The sequence below is a fragment of the Neltuma alba genome, unplaced genomic scaffold (genome assembly GCF_004799145.2).
Source record: "Neltuma alba isolate B1F8T4 unplaced genomic scaffold, ASM479914v2 tig00011773_pilon, whole genome shotgun sequence".
Taxonomy (NCBI): Eukaryota; Viridiplantae; Streptophyta; class Magnoliopsida; order Fabales; family Fabaceae; genus Neltuma; species Neltuma alba.
The window spans coordinates 372,760-392,950 of record NW_021636396.1 but is presented as its reverse complement, the minus strand read 5'-3'; the positions used below and the strand labels follow the sequence as shown (position 1 = coordinate 392,950).

At 32.2% G+C, this 20,191-nt stretch overlaps 1 protein-coding gene and 2 long non-coding RNA genes across 3 annotated transcripts; 1 reads left to right on the top strand and 2 right to left on the bottom strand.

Moving 5' to 3' along the window:
- Positions 1-177: 177 nt before the first annotated feature.
- Positions 178-1,450, bottom strand: LOC114717733 (uncharacterized). Its single transcript, XR_003737744.1, has 2 exons — positions 1,199-1,450; positions 178-612 (listed from the first exon to the last, which is right to left on the bottom strand). It is a non-coding gene; the product is annotated as an uncharacterized LOC114717733 (long non-coding RNA).
- Positions 1,451-2,361: 911 nt separating this feature from the next.
- Positions 2,362-4,775, bottom strand: LOC114717754 (uncharacterized). Its single transcript, XM_028902951.1, has 6 exons — positions 4,713-4,775; positions 4,476-4,613; positions 4,144-4,200; positions 3,506-3,637; positions 2,471-3,237; positions 2,362-2,436 (listed from the first exon to the last, which is right to left on the bottom strand). Exons 2-6 carry the CDS (start codon positions 4,596-4,598, stop codon positions 2,373-2,375), a joined length of 1,143 nt encoding a protein of 380 aa, XP_028758784.1. The 5' UTR covers positions 4,599-4,613; positions 4,713-4,775; the 3' UTR covers positions 2,362-2,372.
- Positions 4,776-5,058: 283 nt separating this feature from the next.
- On the top strand, positions 5,059-17,900 carry LOC114717756 (uncharacterized). The gene is made up of 3 exons (XR_003737746.1): positions 5,059-5,136; positions 7,144-7,147; positions 17,890-17,900. It is a non-coding gene; the product is annotated as an uncharacterized LOC114717756 (long non-coding RNA).
- The last annotated feature ends 2,291 nt before the right edge of the window (positions 17,901-20,191 follow it).

The window sequence follows — 20,191 nt, the reverse complement described above, 5'->3', positions numbered from 1 at the left end:
TAGTATTTACAATAGAAGCAAAGATATTCCCATACTTCCCCTCAAGTTGGATGTTATGAGGTATGTAACCTGGATTTGGGAATAGAGGGAAGGAGGAGAGAAAGAGAGGGAAAACAGAGGAGAAGAGAGAAAAACAGGGGAGAAACAGCGAGAGAACTGAAGAACTGAGTCAAACTGAGTCAAACTGCCGTATTCATTCAAACGGTCATAGTCTACAAATGACTTGAATGGTTCTGTTTATAGAAGCGTTAATATCCCCTTCCAATGGCTAACTAAGTCCTGAATATATTTATATTATTGTTATGATTATATAACATTGGATCATAGTTATTGATCATAACCAACTTGCTTATGCATTCGTCAAAATTTTTGTTGGAGGTCCCTTGATGAGAACATCATCAACTTGTTTCTTTGTTGGCACGTACATTAGGCACATTATTCCGTGATGAAATGTTTGTCGACTCTGTCTTCTCTTTTACTGCATGTGGGGGCTCTATTCTTGCAATGCAATCAAGAACCCATCGAGGAAGCCATTGCTTTAAAAGTTTAACTTGTTAAAATCCCACCCTCACAAATGAGTTAGGAAATCAGCTACTTCCGCTGCTAAATCACCTGTAAAACACAGCTGATTAGGATAAATATACAAGGCCCAATGATTTTTAGCTTGATTGGCTTCCAAGCCTTTTTCTCATCTCATCTTCGATTGTGTGACTTGGCTGTCCATACAGAAGTAAATATATTATGTGACATTGGATCAGACACTCTTTTCTCTTTTAAAGTCAAGTTACATATAATTACCAAACTGGAAAAACTCTATCCAGATCAATAGTTCTAACGGAGGCCTAAAACTAGACCTTTTTTTTTTTTTTTTAAATATCGTCATATAAGCACTCAACGTTTGTCATGTGAATGTGAATGTGTTTGTGTGTGTTCTCTATTGATTGTACATGATCTAATAGATGTCCTGTGGCAGTCCGCAAAGCTATCCACTCGATGATCATATATAGCAAGTTTGTATTAAATTCTTATATCTGACTTTATTGCAGGTTTGATGATTTGTATGGAAGGGATATACAATTGGACAGCAGACGCCATTTGCTTGCAGATCCTTTTTCTTCTTGCAGGAGAATGTTGCTCCTTCATCAGTTTTATTCATATTTAAAAACAAAAAAAAGAAAAGGAAACAGAGAAAACTAACCAGTTTGATAGTCGATGTCACAAGAAGAGAAACGATTGATCCATCAGAATATTGTGGTGCAGCATGCTACCATTTAGAGGGAAAGAAGAATAATGGCAAGGACAAATATGTTAGAGAGGCCGAAGAAAATTGCATTTGAGGAGGATAGCTTAGAGAGTTCATACATTAATTGCATTATTAATGATTGTTAATCTAATCCATGTGTATTAATTGTAGTTACATTCTTTCTCATGTAAGTCATATTGAAATGATTCCCTGGCTGTCCTTTATATTTAAACCTTTTGAAGAAATCAAATATATGATCATAGCATAGCTTACTTAGCAAAGAGGAATTATAGCTCTGCATGAATGTTTTTGCAATGATAAAGTATGAATACTAATTCAAAGAACAAAACAATGAAGAATATAATTTGAAGTTCTGTCCAATAATGCATTTTGATAATTTAAGAGACTTGAGTCTTTCTAGGCTTTGTAAAAAGGAGAGTTATCTAATAGCCATTTATTTAAAAACAGGCATCGTAGAATATTGTTGCCACTGTCCACAGGAAGTACCCTTGACCATTGCAGAATTGATTGTTCATCAGAACTCTTTTCATTTTCAAGAACCAACACTATAAGCTTCATCGTACTTTCAAAAATATCATTGGTTACATATATAGGGTCTCAAACTTCGTTGAGATGAACAGAAATTCAAGTTAGGGACACTCCAGCTTACGTGAAAGTCTGTCCATTTTATTGATCCATAAATATCTTTCATGTCCAGTAACCAATTTAATCTGTTTTTCAAACTTAATCTCTTCCAGCAAAACAGTCTGCTTCTAATATAACCATTTCTCAACATCATTGACAACCCTTTGAATTATTTTAATTCAAGTTTATAAATTTATTTAACGTATATATAACTTATTTAGTTAATTCATATCCAAGGTGAGATTTATTCGCACTCTTAGCTCACACCACCCACCTCCATCAATTTTTCCATAAGTGATTGAACAACCGATTATTTGGATTCGATTCTCATAGAAACAATTTTGAGAAACATACAAACATTTCTATGAGCAAAGGATAGCTTGGGAAAATTTAGTACAAGTGGATAGCTCAAATAAGCTATCAACAGTATTACAGCGCACATATCCCACAACAAATAAATAGTCCAGTGATTATTAAAAACCTCTCAAACTTTATTTGGTCTTTCAAAATAAGCAAAGGAAGCATTATTAGAGATTTCTATTAGCAATGTTTTGCTCAAACTGGCTTCCTAGGACTGACCATTTATGATCAACCTGAAACAGTTGTTGCCGGGACTTTCTTTCATCTTCTGCCATCTCGGACTTCTCTTTCCTCACAGTCTCGAACTCTTTCTTGAACTCTACTGTTTCTACAATATGTTTCCTCTTCTGCTCTTGCAGAGAAAATAATTCAGCCTCACAATCCTTTTTCACTTTCTCCAACCTAGAGATCTGCTCCTTCAGCCTAGCTTCGTTCTCTTCAGCTTCATCCATAAACTTCTGGGTCTCGGACATTTTGGAAACAAGAGCAGTGGCAACCTCCTTTCGTTGAGTTAGCTCCTCCTTGATCCTCTTATCTCTTTCTTCAAGCTCTGCAAATTTATTAACAGTAGCAAATGCTTGCTTGAAAGATGACAGAATGTTAGGCAACTCTTTGTGCATAGACTTTATTATAGCCATAACTTCATGGGATAGAGCTTCATCTTCCAAGGAAAGGCGAGACAAGAAGTTGAGAGCTGTTTGAAGGCGAAGAATATAGTCCTCTGATGTTGCTATGTCCTTAAGAGGCATCTTCAAGTAGTCTTCCAAGTCACTAAGGGCCTTTGCAACAAGCTCATCTTTAGCAGCAGCAGCAGCAGCAGTAGGAACAGATGATGATGTTGGTGTTTTACCACTATAATCATCCTCCATGGATTGAAGCATGTTGATGAGATCATCATCTTCCAAGTCTTTAAGATTTGTCACAGGAATCACCTTCCCATCCTCTTCAACATCTGATTTCCTTGTGTTGAACTTGATTTGACCATGAATCTAAGAATAAAAATTGGATTTGAAAAACAGCACACGAGTCCTAAGCTACGACAATATTTTCCATTATGCTAGGATAAAAGCTATATATACAAGTATCTTAACTTCTTTTCAATAAAAGCTATGCATATCTCTTGCTTGATTCTCATACTATTGCTAGCAATTGTGTAGCACAAAATCATAAATCATGACTATACATAACACTCAGAAAATTTGATAATTCCCACAAAAGGTATCATTATATTTGGACCTTGAAAAGCAGATAGCTTACATGTGGAAGCGTGTTTGCCGAAGAAGTAACTAAGATGTCAGGCAGCGAGCCTGCTAATTTTGAATGAGTTGAAGGGGTAGTTATCTCAGCATTCCGAGATGATGGAGAACCTTCAATGCTTCCTTTAACATCCTGTAGAGAAATAAATTAAAACCTGTTATATATCATCTCACATATGAGTCTAAGCTTCAACAACATTTTCCATTCTACTAAGATATAAGCTTTATATAGAAGTCTTTTTAACTCATTATCAAACCATGTTTCATTTAAAAAGCTATATACATATATTCCACTCGATTCCCATATCATTGCTGGCAATTTTATAGCCACATGATCATGAATCATGACTATATATAATACTCAATAGTTTTATAAGTGCCAACAAAAGATATCACGTTTGGGCCAAGAAAAGTATTAGAAAGCTTACAAGTGGGAATTGTGTTTGTTGAAGAAATGGCTAGGGTTCCAGGGAGCAAGGTTGCTAATTTTGAATTAGTTGATGAGGTAGTTATCTTAGCATTCTCAGATGATAGGGAACCTTCAAAGCTTCGTTCAACAACCTGTAGAGAGATAAATTATGATCTGTGAGTTTTACAGTATTTGAATGAGTTTGTAGAGAGTTGAATTTTATCCCCTACATTTTCCCTTGATACAGTTTCCTTTTGAGCACTCTGAACTTCTAGATCTCTAATAATCTGCATCACCCAAAAAGAAGAAAAAAGGGAGAATAAGTTGCTCCATATATATGAATGATGTTTGCATTACTTTGATTTCATGAGGAATTTCATTTTTTGTAATTCCAATTTTTTCAAGTGATTGTTGTTGGTCCTTCAAATCCAATTGACTGGTTGATATCGTATTGACCAACTCCTTATATATAAAAATCAATGAACATATAGTCAAAATCAAATAGGTTAGTCTACTTATTTGCAAATACTCTTGTAGTCTGAGAGGCTTTTATGACACTTACAGTTTCATCATGAGGCGTTTTAGGTAGAGATATATCTATAGGATTACTTGTCAACGGCTTGCTAACTGATTGAGGAGGTAAAGATGAAGTTGGCATTACTGCAGGTATCTCTGAACCAGGCATTATTTGATTGATACTCTGGGACAGCATATCCAAAAATACGTAGTTAACTAATGTCACAAGCAGAAAAAAGACATATTAGTGCAAGATGTAATATAGTAAGATAGTGAGGTTGACCTTGGTTGAGCTTTCCGGTTCTGAATGAGCTAATGAAGTAGATATCTGAACATTTTCTGATATACTACACTCTTCAGCTCCTTCAACATTCTACACCACATTAGAAGATAGTCAATATTGACTGAACCACTTGCTTAACATGTCTCGTTTTTGCGCGCTTCCATCTTCTGACTCTTTCTTGTTTTGTATGAGTGAATAAATGCATTCTATATCATATATTATACATTATGATGTCTATCAAGCATAAGCAGGACCAAATCCAATAGATATAATGGATTTGCTGGGCATTCAAATAAGAGATGGAAGACATATGCGTACCTGTTTCAAGTTTGATGAAGTAATGGACGTCAATCCTTGGTCATTCCTCTGGTCTCCAATTTCTTGACAACCAATTTGTTGGGTGATTTCTCTATCAGAATCATTCGTGGATTTGATAATATCACTCAAACCCTCCCATAATGTATCATACTCGAGAGGATATCCTATCATATCATTAATGCCAAATAAATTATTTAAAATAACAATTGTATGTAAATAAATTATATCTATTTGAAAAAAAATTATTTGAAGTATATAAAATATTAATGTTGATTATTATATTCAAATATACAAAATACTTAATTTTAAGCACTTGAAGAATGTGGCATGCAGAAAATATTATTAAACTACATCCATATATTAAGTTTAGAAACATATTGAGGAGTAAGAATTCATCACATATGGTTATATATCTTGTCGACAAAAAATGTGCAAGTAATATAAATGTGTGTATGTGTATATATATTGTAGTACCTCCAGATAGTTTGTCAAGCATTTCCTGAGGAGTAACAGAGGAAGTAAGAGATAGTTTAGGACATCGTTGCACAATAAGGTGCCTCAAAATTTGAAAGCGGGGGATGGATTGACCGAAGTGAGTGAGGGAAGGTTCCGAAGGACAACATATTCTAATTCCAACGCAGGAGTGGCAGCCTCGTATGTGTGTGTTGTGTCATGCTGTTCATCTCCAAATACTTGCTCTAGCACAGATGTATCTTCTATGTACAATACCTTTATATTTGGAATCAGTCGACATGCAAAGATCTTAGGGAATACGCATTTCAACTTATGGCAACGTTTGATGTAGATTGAAACAAGTCTTGGGAAGAGAGGTTTCGGAGAAGTCGACACATTTTGATCATCTTCTTCAATGATTTCCTCCAACTCATTACAGTCTGTAATGTCAAGTTGCCTCAATTGTGGGAGTTCTTTCAAGATGCATGAAGGGAATACTTCTTTCAAATTTCCACAATTGGATAGGTTTAACCACCGAAGATGTTGGAGGAGTAAAGAATTTTTGGGACCCCTCCATATATGCCTCAATTTGGGTAGATCATGCAAATGAAGGTCATTTAACCTCAAGTTTACTTGTTGTCTATTGATAGGAAGCTTTCCGACATCAAAAACAACTTCTACTTCATCAATATTATGAATAAATAGGTACTCTAAAGTTTCTCGTGGGGCCACGACCACCTTAATAGGTCCTGTAGAAGTGAAAAAGAAATCACATTAAGCAATTAAAATTTGAAAATTATTGTGTCACCTAGTATAGACAATTAACAAATTATCATTGTGAAAAACTAGATAAATGCACATGTTGTAATTATATAAAATAATATGGCCAGAGAAAGTTTCCTCATGTACAATTGTGAATATATAGGATGATAATATATAGATTTAATATTTTTTATATTGATGATGATAGATTATACGAATGGTTTGATAATATTAGAAATAGAGAAATAGTACCTCAAAAGACCTTGATCGTCCTCCTGTCTCAATTCATCATACATATCACAAGATTGATAGACTTGGCATTAAACCGCGGACAATTTGTCAACCCCAGCGCTTCCAAAGAGGGCCATGTTGGATGATAATTTCTAGGACAAATACTAATGATATTTTGCATGTTTCCAAGTTGAAGAATCTTCAGAGCAGAAAACTCAATTATTTGAGGCCTATTCAGATTCAAGCCTTCATAAGGAGCTTGCCCAAACAAACTTCTCAATTCATCATTTCCATATACATGTAAATATTCCAAATGTGAAAGGCTCTTTGTGAAAGAGATAGGCATTAAGTATTCTAGTTGCTTGCAATTGCCTATTTTAAGTTCTTTCAATTTGGGAAATGCATTTTCGTAATTCTGATATTCACTTCCATCAACTATTTCCTTCACATCTTCTGTCAGTATGTGCTCAAGTGAATCACAACTTTCTATACAAAGTCTCTCCAAGTTTGCAAAAAGGCCATGTGGAGGATGACCACTATGCAAAGTTTTCAAATGCTTCACCTTTGAAAGAGTTAGATGAGTCAAATTGGAGATGATTCTGACTTGACTTGAATTGGTTGCATGGCCTATCACGCATTCTATCCCCTCTGAATCATGAACAGCAAGACGAGTCAACTCATTCATACTTCCTTCTATTGTTTGACACAGGTCAGGAATGATATTTTTCCAACTTCTAGGGATTCCTCTCAAAGAAAGAGTCTTTGCTCTTTTCATCATATCCTTATTTGTTGCAGTTGAAATACAATTCTCAAAATCTTCAATATATAAATTTCTTTCAACAAAAGAATGACAACAAGATATACGTTTATGACCCCAAGAATCTTCATCATCACTGCCAAAATGTATGCAATAGCTCTCCAGTGTTGGTGTGGCAGTGCTAATTTTATCAAAAAATTCAGCACTATTTTTATTTTGGTGTTCCCAATCTTTTCCAATATTGCCACAAAAATATAATACTTCCAATTGTGAACATCCTCCCATTACTTCAAAAGGATTCTTTTGAATTCCGCACCAACGCAAATCTAGTAATCTCAATTCATTTAGTTGTATGATGCCCTCTGGCAATTCATTGAAAGAACACCTCCACAATGTAAGAGACTCAAGTCTTTTTAAGTCCCTTATGAAAGAGATATCTTCTAATTGGCAACCATATAACATTAGGCAACCCAAGATATTTGCCATGGGGACCAAAACAGGCAATGGAAGAACTACTAGATCTGTTTCAACATATTTAGTATTTTTAAGAATAAAAATTCTGATCTTCTCCATATCATTGAAAAAATCATTTTGTATAGTCACAGAAGACTGAGAGTTTATGGAGACATAAAGAAAATTAAGTTCAGGACAATGTAACTTGTTGGGACATTTATCAATATCTTCAAACCATAAATATCTTACTGCATGGTCCTTCATTATCATATCTTCTTTTAATTGTCCCATAATCAATTTGCTCTCCTTCTTTGCTATCCATAGAGCTACATCACGAACCAAGTCATGTATCTTAACATGACTACCATCTTCATGAGCTTTTAGGAGTAAACAAGAATCTTCAAGCTTCTTTATGGCCCTATTGATTACTTGGGTCCCTGCCCATTGATATGAGGGAATCTCTCCAGCTAGACCAAGCCCTAGTCCGATTATGGTTAATTGATCAATCTGAATTTGATAATCTTCTGGATGCACAGAACAAAATAAGAAGAGTGATTTAGCCACTTCATTCTCTAAATTATCATAACTTAGCCGAAGACATCTATATATACCTCTGAGACCTTCTTCAACATCTATCCAACGTGAACCTCTCAATGTTTTCAATGCTGCAACCCACTCATCATAAGGTTTATCCTTCAAAGCACTGGCTACTGCTGCAATTGCAATAGGTAAACCATCACATTTTTTTGTAATTTTTTTTGCTATATCCTTCCATTTATCAAAGCAATCATCAGACAACTCAGCATGCTTCTTAAAAAGGGCCCAAGAATCATTCCCTTTTAAACCCTCCAAGGGAATTTTTTTTTGGCAACCCATCGATTTACATACATGTAAATTGCGGGTGGTTATAAGAGTAGTGCAGCCCATTTGATCGTTATTAGTAGGAATCCCTATGTCCTCAAAATTAAGCTTCTCCCATACGTCATCCAGAATAATCAAAAACCTTTCTCCACTGCTCAATCTAATGGACAAGCGTCTAGCTCTCACTTGTGTCTCTTCCTCTTTCAATTCCAACTTTAGTGGGTTGGCAATCTCGCTCTGAATTTTTCTTACATCAATGGTATTAGACACAACCACAAAGACTACTTTATCAAAAAATTTCTCTGCTTCTTTGCCCACTTCTTTTACCAAAGTTGTTTTCCCAGACCCGCCCATGCCACACAATCCTATCATATGAATCTTATCATCCTTAATAGCCCTTAAAAGATCCTCACAAGCCCCCTTTCTACTGTCAAAGGCCACAAAATCTTGTGAAGAAAAGTAATGCATACCTACAAGCGAAGTAAGTCGAGAAAACTCCGAGAATTCAACTTCATTGTGCTTTCTAATTTCATCTGTCTTCTCCTCAAGCTGCTTTGCCAGATTATAACGACTGATCAAGTCTGGACAATGCTTAAGGCAAGACATCTTGTTTCTTTTCTTGGTTTTCTCTTGCAGCTCCACCACTTGTGCCATCAGAGAGTCTGCTTTGTGTAACCAATTCTCAACTTTAGGAACAACCTTCTGAGTATTCTTCCTCTCATTTTCAGCACGAGTTAGAACCTCTTGTATTTTTGATTGCAAGTTCTGTTGTTCTGTTTCAAGCTCTTTGACATACTTGTTGAAGCGGAAAGGATAGCAAGCTTGAAGTATTGCTTCATCTACTAACTTGGTCAATATATTAGCCGTAACAGAAGCAACAACATCCATTGCCCCTGAAACCACACAATGTAGCCCAAGTGATATAATTTGAAGGTGCCATGAAAATAAATATTGGTATATGACTTAATTAAACGCAGAATTATATAGAGCAACTCTAGTTACACACAAGATCAGAACATTATTTTGAAAAAGCCTTACCTGTTATTTTGTGAGGAAATTCAGCAAAAGATGAGTCTGACTATGGTTCTTCTCCAATCCAACTGCAGCTATGAAACAAGGGAAAAAACACAAGAACATAAGAAATAAGGCATGGTTGAATTTGTAAAATCCAAACACAACTCTACTCCTTTTTCTCAGAAATTTCGATCTCCTTGTAACCTAGCAACACAAACACTACTTTCAGTTCTTCTAATATTGACTTTAATTTCAGCACTAATGCATACATCAACCTCAACGTTTGGTTTTTTACCTCTAAGTTTACTTGCTGTGAAAGTTACAATTGCTTAAGCTCTCACGTCAAGTTCCTTATTTATGCTATGATCTCACAGTCACTTTACACTCATCCACAGCCTTCTCCAACATTCAGTTTTCAGTGTCTCGTGGTAATTAAAACACCGTATCTAGAATTTTCTGTTTTTCCACCTATACTTGTAGCTTCTAAATTTCTGGAAAACATTGAGAGATTTAATCAATACCTCCAATATTAGTGAGCTAGCTGAATGTTATATACAAAACTGTGAACACTAATCAAGATCAAGAATCATAATATATATACAAGATCATACCTAAATGAATATACAGTAAAAGGTCATAGACTAAGAAACGCAACGACAAAGCCAGACCACATACTAACCTATGTATTGAGCTTTAATTTCGATCTTCTCCAAACGAAGCAACCAAATTGAATCTCAGTACATCCAGAAGCCAGAATGTAGCAGTGATTTCTCTCTCACACACTTTCAGTACAGAGACTTGACTAAGTGAGACCTTGTTCATACCAAGTCTTTCTTTTCCACTCGAGGGTCTTCAGAGTCATGCTTTTATTATTAATTTAATACAAACAAATGCAAACACATATTATAAAATATTGAGATAGTGGGTAAAGCCTGTCATAATACATTTTGGCATGTTTCAGAGGATCTTAAAACCCTGCAATTACACATCGCCACCCGAAAGAATCTTCTCCTTATCAATGGGGCCCTAGGATCAATGTAATTACAGTCATTACCAAATTACATTTTTATTTATTTTCATCTTTTGGTTTTCCCTCTGTGGTGAGTCATGCATGGAGGAGCCCACATTTTGGGATCCCATGCGCCGGTTTGGGATTTCTTCGTTAGGAGGCGCCGATTTGGGTTTTGTGAATTTTCAGGCTACTACTTATTTTCCCTTTTCCTAAGAACATTAGCACAATGAGATAATAAGAACAAAATGAGGTTTTTTGTTTTTAACAAAATTAGAATACAAGTTGTTGGCAAAAAACAGAAAATAGAAAAAATATATGTAAGTTTTTCTCCACTACTGTGCAAAAAATTAAAGTAATATCTCTTACACGCTATGGTTAAGGGGAACTTTCTAAACTAATTTTTTAATTAATATATAAATATAAATTTGAGAGAAGTCCAAAAAAACCTTGAAAATTATTAAATCTCAAATCTCTAGCACATTAAGATTAAGGGAAACTTTCTACGTTTTAATGAATTTAACTACATTTGACATACGAATAACAACACATCAAACTTTTTTTATGAAAATTTTCATAAAATTTATTACTCTCAATGTCGCTGTTAGTTCTTACTAAATTATTTTTAATCAAAATATCTATAAAACTTGTTGCTCTCGAGTCTAAATATTCTCTTTATGAATAGTGATAACTTCACTTTCGAGGTCCATGCAATATGATAATCTGATCACATGGTTTGATGTAGTTGCTTATTAAAATACTACCACATCAGCGTGAATACAGAATAATTAAAACAATAACAAAGAAAAAGAACAAAAAATGAGATCAAAACTATAAATAAGAAATTAATTCATTTAGTTTCATCTAAAATTTTCAATTGTGTAAAAAAATTAAAAAATGAAAGGAAAAAGAAAAGAATAGGTGATTTTATCAATATCTCTAATTGTAATAAAGAGCGAGTTAACTGAATGGTTCTATAAAAAGCTGTGAACAGTATTTAAGATCAAGAATCATTTTCATAGTATTAAAAATAGCTTATTACTGTCACAGTTTCATGAGGAACAGCTTAGGAATAATTTGACAACTCCATATGAGGAATTTTTTGGAGATATATAACAGCATTGACCTTAATATTTTTGTTAATTTCTATCTCTGCCTAATTGAGCTTCATTTGCTTCTAAGCAAAATATGCAAAGATGAATTGTGAAAACAACCTTTTAGTTTTTGTTATGGAGGGTAAGAATATATAACTAAAATTATGGGTTAAATAATAATAATAATAATAATGAACTGATTCAAGCTCAAACTACTACATATAGAATATACAACACTGATGTGAAAGATGTGAGATGTGGACATTGAGTCTTGCGCGGAGGAGGGTCCAAATTTTGGGATCCTATGCACTGGCCTGGAATTTCTTCATTATTTCGGTTTTGTGAATTTTCAAGGCATTATTTATCTTTTTTTTACCAAAAACATTTATGTAATGACATAATAATATCAAAATACGGTTTTATTTTCTCAAAAAATTAACTTAGTAGTTTAAAATTTGAAACAATATAGTAAATAGTACTGGAAAAACGGGCCGGCTTGGCCCTGCAGGGCCGGCCCGTGACGGGCTCGGGCTTAAACGGGCCGGCCCGTTTAAGCCCGAGTTCCAAAAATAAGTCATTTTTTCAAACCCGGCTCCTGAGATGACGGGCTTGGGTTAGCCCGCGGGCTTTTGGTCTTTTTAATTAAAATAATTTTTTTATTTTTTTTTGTATATTTTATCAAAATAATAAAAATGAAACAATAAAAATTACTAATAAAATGTATAAATATAAATAAAATTGAGTCACAAATATAAACATTATCATGTCTAAACATATATTACAGTATAATAAAGTCTATTGAATAAACAAACTAAATAGAGGACAAACATAAACAACTAAATAAGCATTAAATTCAGTAGATAATTACAATGCGGATGATCTAGTTTGATTATAAATAATTAACAAAAAAGTTTAACTAACAAACATAGTATACATAAAGAATAATCATTTATCATACCGACAAAAAAGAAAAGAGTCCATCATTCTTAGTTCTAAATTTGTTTCTACTATAAAAATGATATAGATCTTTATTTTAGTTTAAAAGATTTTTTGATCAATTATATTTCAAGTATAAAAAATATGGGAGAATGATAAATAAAGACTGTAAAAATTATAGATACAGTATTTTAATAGGTTTTGACAACTTATAAATAACAATATATTTTTATGAATATACCTAGTTTTAAATTTTGCAATTTTCATGTTTTTTTGGTTATTTTTCCCACAACTATAGTGGTTCTTTTTTTCTTTTTGTGAATGCTATCTATGTGAGCTGCCAAGATAAGTAAAACTAAGAGTATGCTATGTTTAAAATGTTAGAGTTTTCTTTTTTAAGTTAAGAAAGAAAGACAGAAATTAAAAAAAAAAAATAATTTGGCGGGCCTAAACGGGCCGGCCTGTTTATTTTTCGGCCCTACAGGGCTGGCCCTTTTAAGCCTGACTTCCCTTTCAAGGCTCCAAAATATAAGCCCGGCCCTCGACTTAAACGGGCCGGCCCGACGGGCTCGGCCCGTTTTTCCGGCTCTAATAGTAAATGTCAAGTTTTTCCTCTGGCAAGAAATTAAAATATATCTCTTTTTCTTGGGGGGGTGTTTTCAGTTATTTTTAATTAATATGTCTTTAAAATTTGTTTCTCCCGATGCCCTTCTTATGGATATTAACAATTTTATTCTTCGGTTCTGTGCAATATGACCCGCTCACATGGCTTGGGGGCTGGTGGTTAATAAAGTAATACAAAATTAGCGTGAATACAAATACAAAATAATTAAAAAATAGCTTATTACTGTCACAGTTTCATGAGGAACAGCTTAGGAATAATTTGACAACTCCATATGAGGAATTTTTTGGAGATATATAACAGCATTGACCTTAATATTTTTGTTAATTTCTATCTCTGCCTAGTTGAGCTTCATTTGCTTCTAAGCAAAATATGCAAAGATGAATTGAGAAAACAACCTTTTAGTTTTTGTTATGGAGGGTAAGAATATATAACTAAAATTATGGGTTAAATAATAATAATAATAATGAACTGATTCAAGCTCAAACTACTACATATAGAATATACAACACTGATGTGAAAGATGTGAGGTGTGGACATTGAGTCTTGCGTGGAGGAGGGTCCAAATTTTGGGATCCTATGCACTGGCCTGGAATTTCTTCATTATTTCGGTTTTGTGAATTTTCAAGGCATTTATTTATCTTTTTTTTTTACCAAAAACATTTATATAATGACATAATAATATCAAAATACGGTTTATTTTCTCAAAAAATTAACTTAGTAGTTTAAAATTTGAAACAATATAGTAAATGTCAAGTTTTTCCTCTGGCAAGAAATTAAAATATCTCTTTTTCTGGGGGGGGGGGTTTCAATTATTTTTAATTAATATGTCTTTAAAATTTGTTTCTCCCGATGCCCTTCTTGTGGATATTAACAATTTTATTCTTCGGTTCTGTGCAATATGACCTGCTCACATGGCTTGGGGACTGGTCGTTAATAAAGTAATACAAAATTAGCGTGAATACAAATACAAAATAATTACAAAATTACAAAATGAAGATATAAAATAAACAATAATAAAGTGAGATAAAAAAGTAGAAATAAGAAATTGATGCCATTAATTTCATCTAAAACTTTCTATCGTTAAAAGAAACTGAAAAAGAAGAAAATTTAGCAACACCAAAAACAGAATGGAAAAATGTTGTTAAAAATCAAAAAAATCATTTTTAAGTGAATCGCTATTTTTAGAAGTTTGTTTAAAAAACTTATCCCTTAAATTTCTTCTCTCTCTTTTAAATTTCAGATAACTCATACTGTAACAAAGGTATTTCCAATAAGAAAAATGGCAAAAAAAGACCGTCGAAATAGAAAAATTGCACACAAAAACCGGTTTGTAAAAATTGTTGTCAAAACCTATACTAGTGTTGTCATAGATCTTTATTTATAATTTTTTTATTTCAGCGGTCTTTTTTTATCATTTTTCCTTTCCAATAACCTTCACATAAATATGAAATTTTACTGCACCCTCTCAAGAGAGAAATGAAATTAAATTTTGCAGTAAAAATGGCTAATAAGTAACCCTTGCATTCATACGAAATATTAGAGTTTACAAGGAAAGCAAAGAGACTCACGAGACACATAGGGTTTTACAATGCAAATAATGTGATTCATAATAAACATAAATTATACTACTTCAAATCCTTAATATAAGAGTTACTTTGATATTTAGTTTGGTCTCATATGTAAGACCCGAGTCTATTTTGTCTATCATATTTGTTTATTTTTTTAAACTAGTCCTAGTAGTTGCATATGTTAAAGATTTTATCAAATGATAATTCTAACTAATACACATGATTAGCAAGGATATTGTAGGAAAGACAACACATATTTATTACAAATAACTAATATAATTAATTTTTTTAATATATTCAAATTAGTCAACTAACTCCTATATTTAGAATTAGAGGTATTACCAGCTAAGAAATTGACAAGTAAACCAAGCACTAAAAAGTTGTGAACACCATTCAAGATCAAGCATAATTTCTATAGTATTGAAAATCGGACTAGACTGGAAGCTGGCCAACAAAAACAAAAAAGCCCAGTGCAACATGATCGACTCGGGAGAAACTTGTAACCCAACCGGTTTGGTAGGTTATCTTGGTTGTGTGTTTGTTTTAAAAAAATTTTTCAATGGTAAAAAATTATTAATTAAGAACTAAAAGATTGTAGATTGGAATATTTTGTTGCCATAAATTTTTTTGATGTTTTGAACGAATATTTAGTGATTTTAAAAATATGATATTAAGATGTCAATTTGTTAAGGGAATTGTAGGAAAAATGATAAGAAAATGTAAATATATGATAATTTTGTTAGAAATTCAATATATTAAATTGATATTTAGTGTTTTGGATAATATGATGAGAATTTAAATTAATTTTTAATTTCTTTTATTTGTTTATCGGTTTGACCTCAGTTTATTCCGATTTGACTCATTAACTTTAACCTCGTATCTCAATCGGTTCAAAACTCGACCTTATCATTTCTAAGTAAATACTATTCCGTCCCTTATTATAAGATCATTTTAACTAAATTGCGCGGTTTAAAAAATAATTAAAATTAGTTAAAAGCAATTGATATGCAGCAAATATAGTTTTTTTTTCCAAATATACCCCTATATATAAATAGATAAATGTGAAAAAGCAATAGTGAGATAAATGAAAAAGAGAATATATTAAATATATTAAATTAAGGGTACATAGGTAATACTATATTAAACGTTTAGACAAATTCAAAGATGATCTTATAAAAAAAACAAACTCATTCAAAAAATTAAATGTTATAATAAGAAATAGAAAGAGTATACAGTAAAGGGTCAAGAGACAATCTCGGTACGCCTGCCACTCAGAAAAGAGGAGCAATTTCTCCCTCCCTCCCAGTACAGAGACTTGAATAATTGAGACCTTGTTCGTACCGAGTCTCTCTTTTTCATTCAACGGTTCTCAAAGTCATGCTTTTATTAATTTAATACAAATTTTAAAACGGAGTAGTTGAAATGATGATGTTTGTCAAAAGAACAAATTAAAGAAATCGCACACTGTAAATTTGACGTGTTTCAGAGGATGATATATAATATAATATAGAACGAATTATAATGAGATCTTAAATAAAAAAATTATTAAAAAATTTTAATAACAATCTAAACAGTTTATAATAACAAATTTTAAAATAAAAAGCGATAATCTTTAAGTTTTGTTTTATAATTATTTTTTTAAAGACTTTATTATAATTCTTCCTATAATAAAACCCAGCAGTAATGCACGGCCACCTGAAAGAATCTTTATTTATTATCAGGAGGGCCCTACCAATGCAAAGTGATTACCAAATTACATTTTTTTTAATATTGTGTTTCCGTAATTTCGCTTAAAAGTCACTGCTATTATATATCTTTTCTTAGCTTTTCATATTTAGTTTTACATGAGTGGCGTTTCCCGCCTTATTCCTTCCTTCATTTCCATTTAAAAAAAATGTTTGAGGTTCTTTGGGCAGAGAAGTAACCAATATGCCAAGGATTGAGATTGCTAATTTCAGATGAGTTGATGAGGTGGCTATCTTAGAATTTGCAGGTGAAAGACCTTCAAATCTTCCCAAAAAATCATTTAGTATTTAAATCATTTGATAGAACTGTTACAATTTCTTTTGATATTTTTCCCACCTGAGCACTTTGATGTACTGGCTCTTCAAATAGAAATGAGCTTGTGGTTGTAAATGAGTAGATTTAGTAACTAATTTAACATTCTCTGATATAGAACATTCAGCATAAGTGACTGTAACTTTTATTGGTCCCTCAAGAAGTAAAACTTGGATTCATGGGAAGATGCCTCGTTAATCACCTGCTCATATAAGTTACTGAATATGTATTCAGAATTAAAAGGCTTAGGGGTAAGAAGAATATACATTAAAAATAGCTTATTACTGTCACAGTTTTATGAGGAACAGCTTCGGAATAATTGATTGGAGATATATTGCAGTATTGACCTTAATACTTTTGTCAATTTCTGTCTCTGTCTGGTTGACCTTGATTTGCTTCTAAGCAAAATATGCAAAGATGAATTGAGAAAAACAACCTTCTAGTTTTAAACTATAGCAATTGATACTTTCTTCATGACTTCTTCTTATGGAGAGTAAAAATATATAACTAAAATTATGGGTTAAATAATAATAATGAACTGATTCAAACTCAAACTGCTACATAAAGAATATACAACACTGATGTGAGAGACTGAGATTTGGACATTGAGTCATGCATGGAGGAGAGTCCAAATTTTGGGATCCTATGCAGTGGCTCGGGATTTCTTCATTATTTCGATTTTGTGAATTTTCAAGGTATTTATTTGTCTTTTTTTTTTTACGCCAAAAACATTTATGAAATTACATAATAGGATCAAAATAAGGTTTATTTTGTGAAAAACGTTAGTGTAGTACTACCTCCAGTTCTAAATATAAAAACTGATTAACTAATTTGAATAAATTAAGAAAATAAGTTAAGTTAGTTTTTTGTAATAAATAAGTACTCCTCCGGTCCTTAATATAGGACCCAATTTTTGAATTGGTTTTAGTCCTAAATATAAGATCCATTTCTCATATTTATCAATTTTCTCTAAATTACCCCTATGAATATTCCCTTAACCATAATCAAGTAAAAGAGGGAGATGGAGTATTAAGAAAGATGATTATGATGTTTTAGGAAAAATGTGTCACTTTTCTTATAATTAACTAACTTACCTAACTTCCTTAATCTAATCAAATTAGTTAAATGGGTCTTATATTAAGGACCGGAGGAGTATTACTTTTTTTAAAATATCCTTACTAATCAAGTTTATTAGCTAGAAATATTATTATTACAAAAATTATCTTAAAAAATAAATATGAGAGATAAATTTAATTGAGATCTTACTTATATTTAAAATCAAAATAAAAATTAAACTAGATTTTATATTAAATATTAAAGATGTGAGTAGTAGTTTAAAATTTTGAAACAATATAAATGTCAGGTTTTTCTCTGGTATTGTGCAAGAAATTAAAATGTATCTCATCACGATTCACGGGGAACTTTTTCAATTATTTTTAATTAATAGTATGTCTTTAAATTTATTACTCCCGATGCCCTTCTTATGGACGGTGACAACTTTATTCTCGAGGGCCGTGCAATATGACCTGATCACATGACTTGGGGGCTGATGCTTAATAAAGTACTCCCTCCGTTTTTTATTATAAGAGACGAACAACTAAATTATTTTAATAAAAAAATAGTTAAAATTAGTTAAGAACAATTAATGAGTAAAAAGTATAATTTGTTTTTCAAAACGCCCTCATTAATAAGGAGAGAGAACAATAGTAAATTATTAAAAGAAAGAGAGTAGGAATGAGAGAGAGTGTGAGTTGGAGACAATAAATATGGATAAAATAGGAAATCAACACAAAAAAGTAGAGACAACTTTTAAGTGTCTCTTATATATAGGAACATGTCATAAGCATCAAATGTCTCTTATAATAATGAACGGAGGGAGTAACACAAAATTACCCTTGCATTCATACGAAATATTAGAGATTTTCCAAGGAAAGCGAAGAGAATCGCGTGACACGTAGGATTTTACGGTGCAAATAAGGTGATTTTACGCTTTCAGTACAGAGACTTTGAGACTTGACCAAGTGAGACCTTATTCATGCTAACTCTCTCCTTTTCACTCGAGGGTCTTCAAAGTCATGCTTTTATTAATTTAATACAAACAAATCCAAGCACATATTATAAAATATTAAGAGAGTGGATAAAGCCTGTCATAATACATTCAATGTAATTATAGTCATTATCAAATTACAGTTTATTAATAATGTCTTATATTTCTTAGTTTTTTCTTTTTATTTATTTTCACTTGATTAGTCACTACTTCCGTTGTCCTAATCTGGAGCTCCTTTATTTACTTTCTAAATTCTTTTGCTTTTCCCACAGTGGTGGGTCATGCATGGATGAGCCTAAATTTTGGAATCCTATGCAGTGCCAAAAGAGACAATAAAGATTCCCAAGCACCCATCTGCATTATTTACATTCTTTTTTCATCTCCTTCGGAAGATTCAAAAAAAAATCATGATTATTTGTTTGTAATGTGAGCTGAAACAAAATAAAAAATAAATCAATTTTTTTATTTATCAAAATCAATTTCATCTTGAATAACAACCTGTAATTTTCACAAGAAGTAAACGCGGCTTTTTTTTTCCCAACATGCTACAACTAGTAAAAGAAAATACCAAAATCCTAAATGACCAAAAATATTTATCAAAATGCTATACTTTTTTTTGGATCAAAATAATATACCTAAAATACTCATCTATGCAATGAATGAGTTCGCATTCTTCTCCCATCGTATCACTCTATCATATCTAACATATTTATTTTTTATTGAGAGAAAAGTGAACTCGTCTGCGCCATGAACGAGTTCAGCTTTCCATCCCTCTTCCCCATAATAATTTTAAAACTTCTCTCCCTATTTTACCTTCACATGTGAAAATTATAAGGTTGTGTCTAAAAAAGTGTTTTGTTTTCCTTCATTTTTTTTCACGAAATTGGTGGTACATTAAAGTTTTAATAAAAAGACATTTGCACAAAAAAAAAAAAGTAAACTTTATTATACTCACTATTTTAAACTATCTTTCTGGTTCTATTTATAGAATTGAGAGATTTTTTTGTTCTATTTGTAAGTTAGATCATTAAATTTTTAACATGAATGTATTATTTTAGCTATCATTGGACTAAAAAAATGAATGTTTCAGATTAATATTCTCAAAAATGAATATATGCATTCTGTCTCCTATTTATTTAATATTATAATAATAGCTTTATCAAATATTAAATCTAAACTATTTATTTTTTAATTTAATAATAGAGATGAGATTTTGAGAAGAAAAGGAGAAAGAGAGATTCTGAGAGGATTCTTTCAGCTTATTGACAACTCATGCATTCGTTATTGTGATAT

Bases quoted from the DNA above. Each gene is read 5' to 3' on its own strand.
- LOC114717754 (XM_028902951.1), bottom strand. From the start codon at position 4,598: ATGCCTGGTTCAGAGATACCTGCAGTAATGCCAACTTCATCTTTACCT. The intron at 3,638-4,143 runs GTAGGGGATAAA...ATTTCTCTACAG, and splicing joins AAACTGTATCAAGGGAAAAT to GATGTTAAAGGAAGCATTGA. The intron at 3,238-3,505 runs GTAAGCTATCTG...TTTTATTCTTAG, and splicing joins CGGCAAACACGCTTCCACAT to ATTCATGGTCAAATCAAGTT.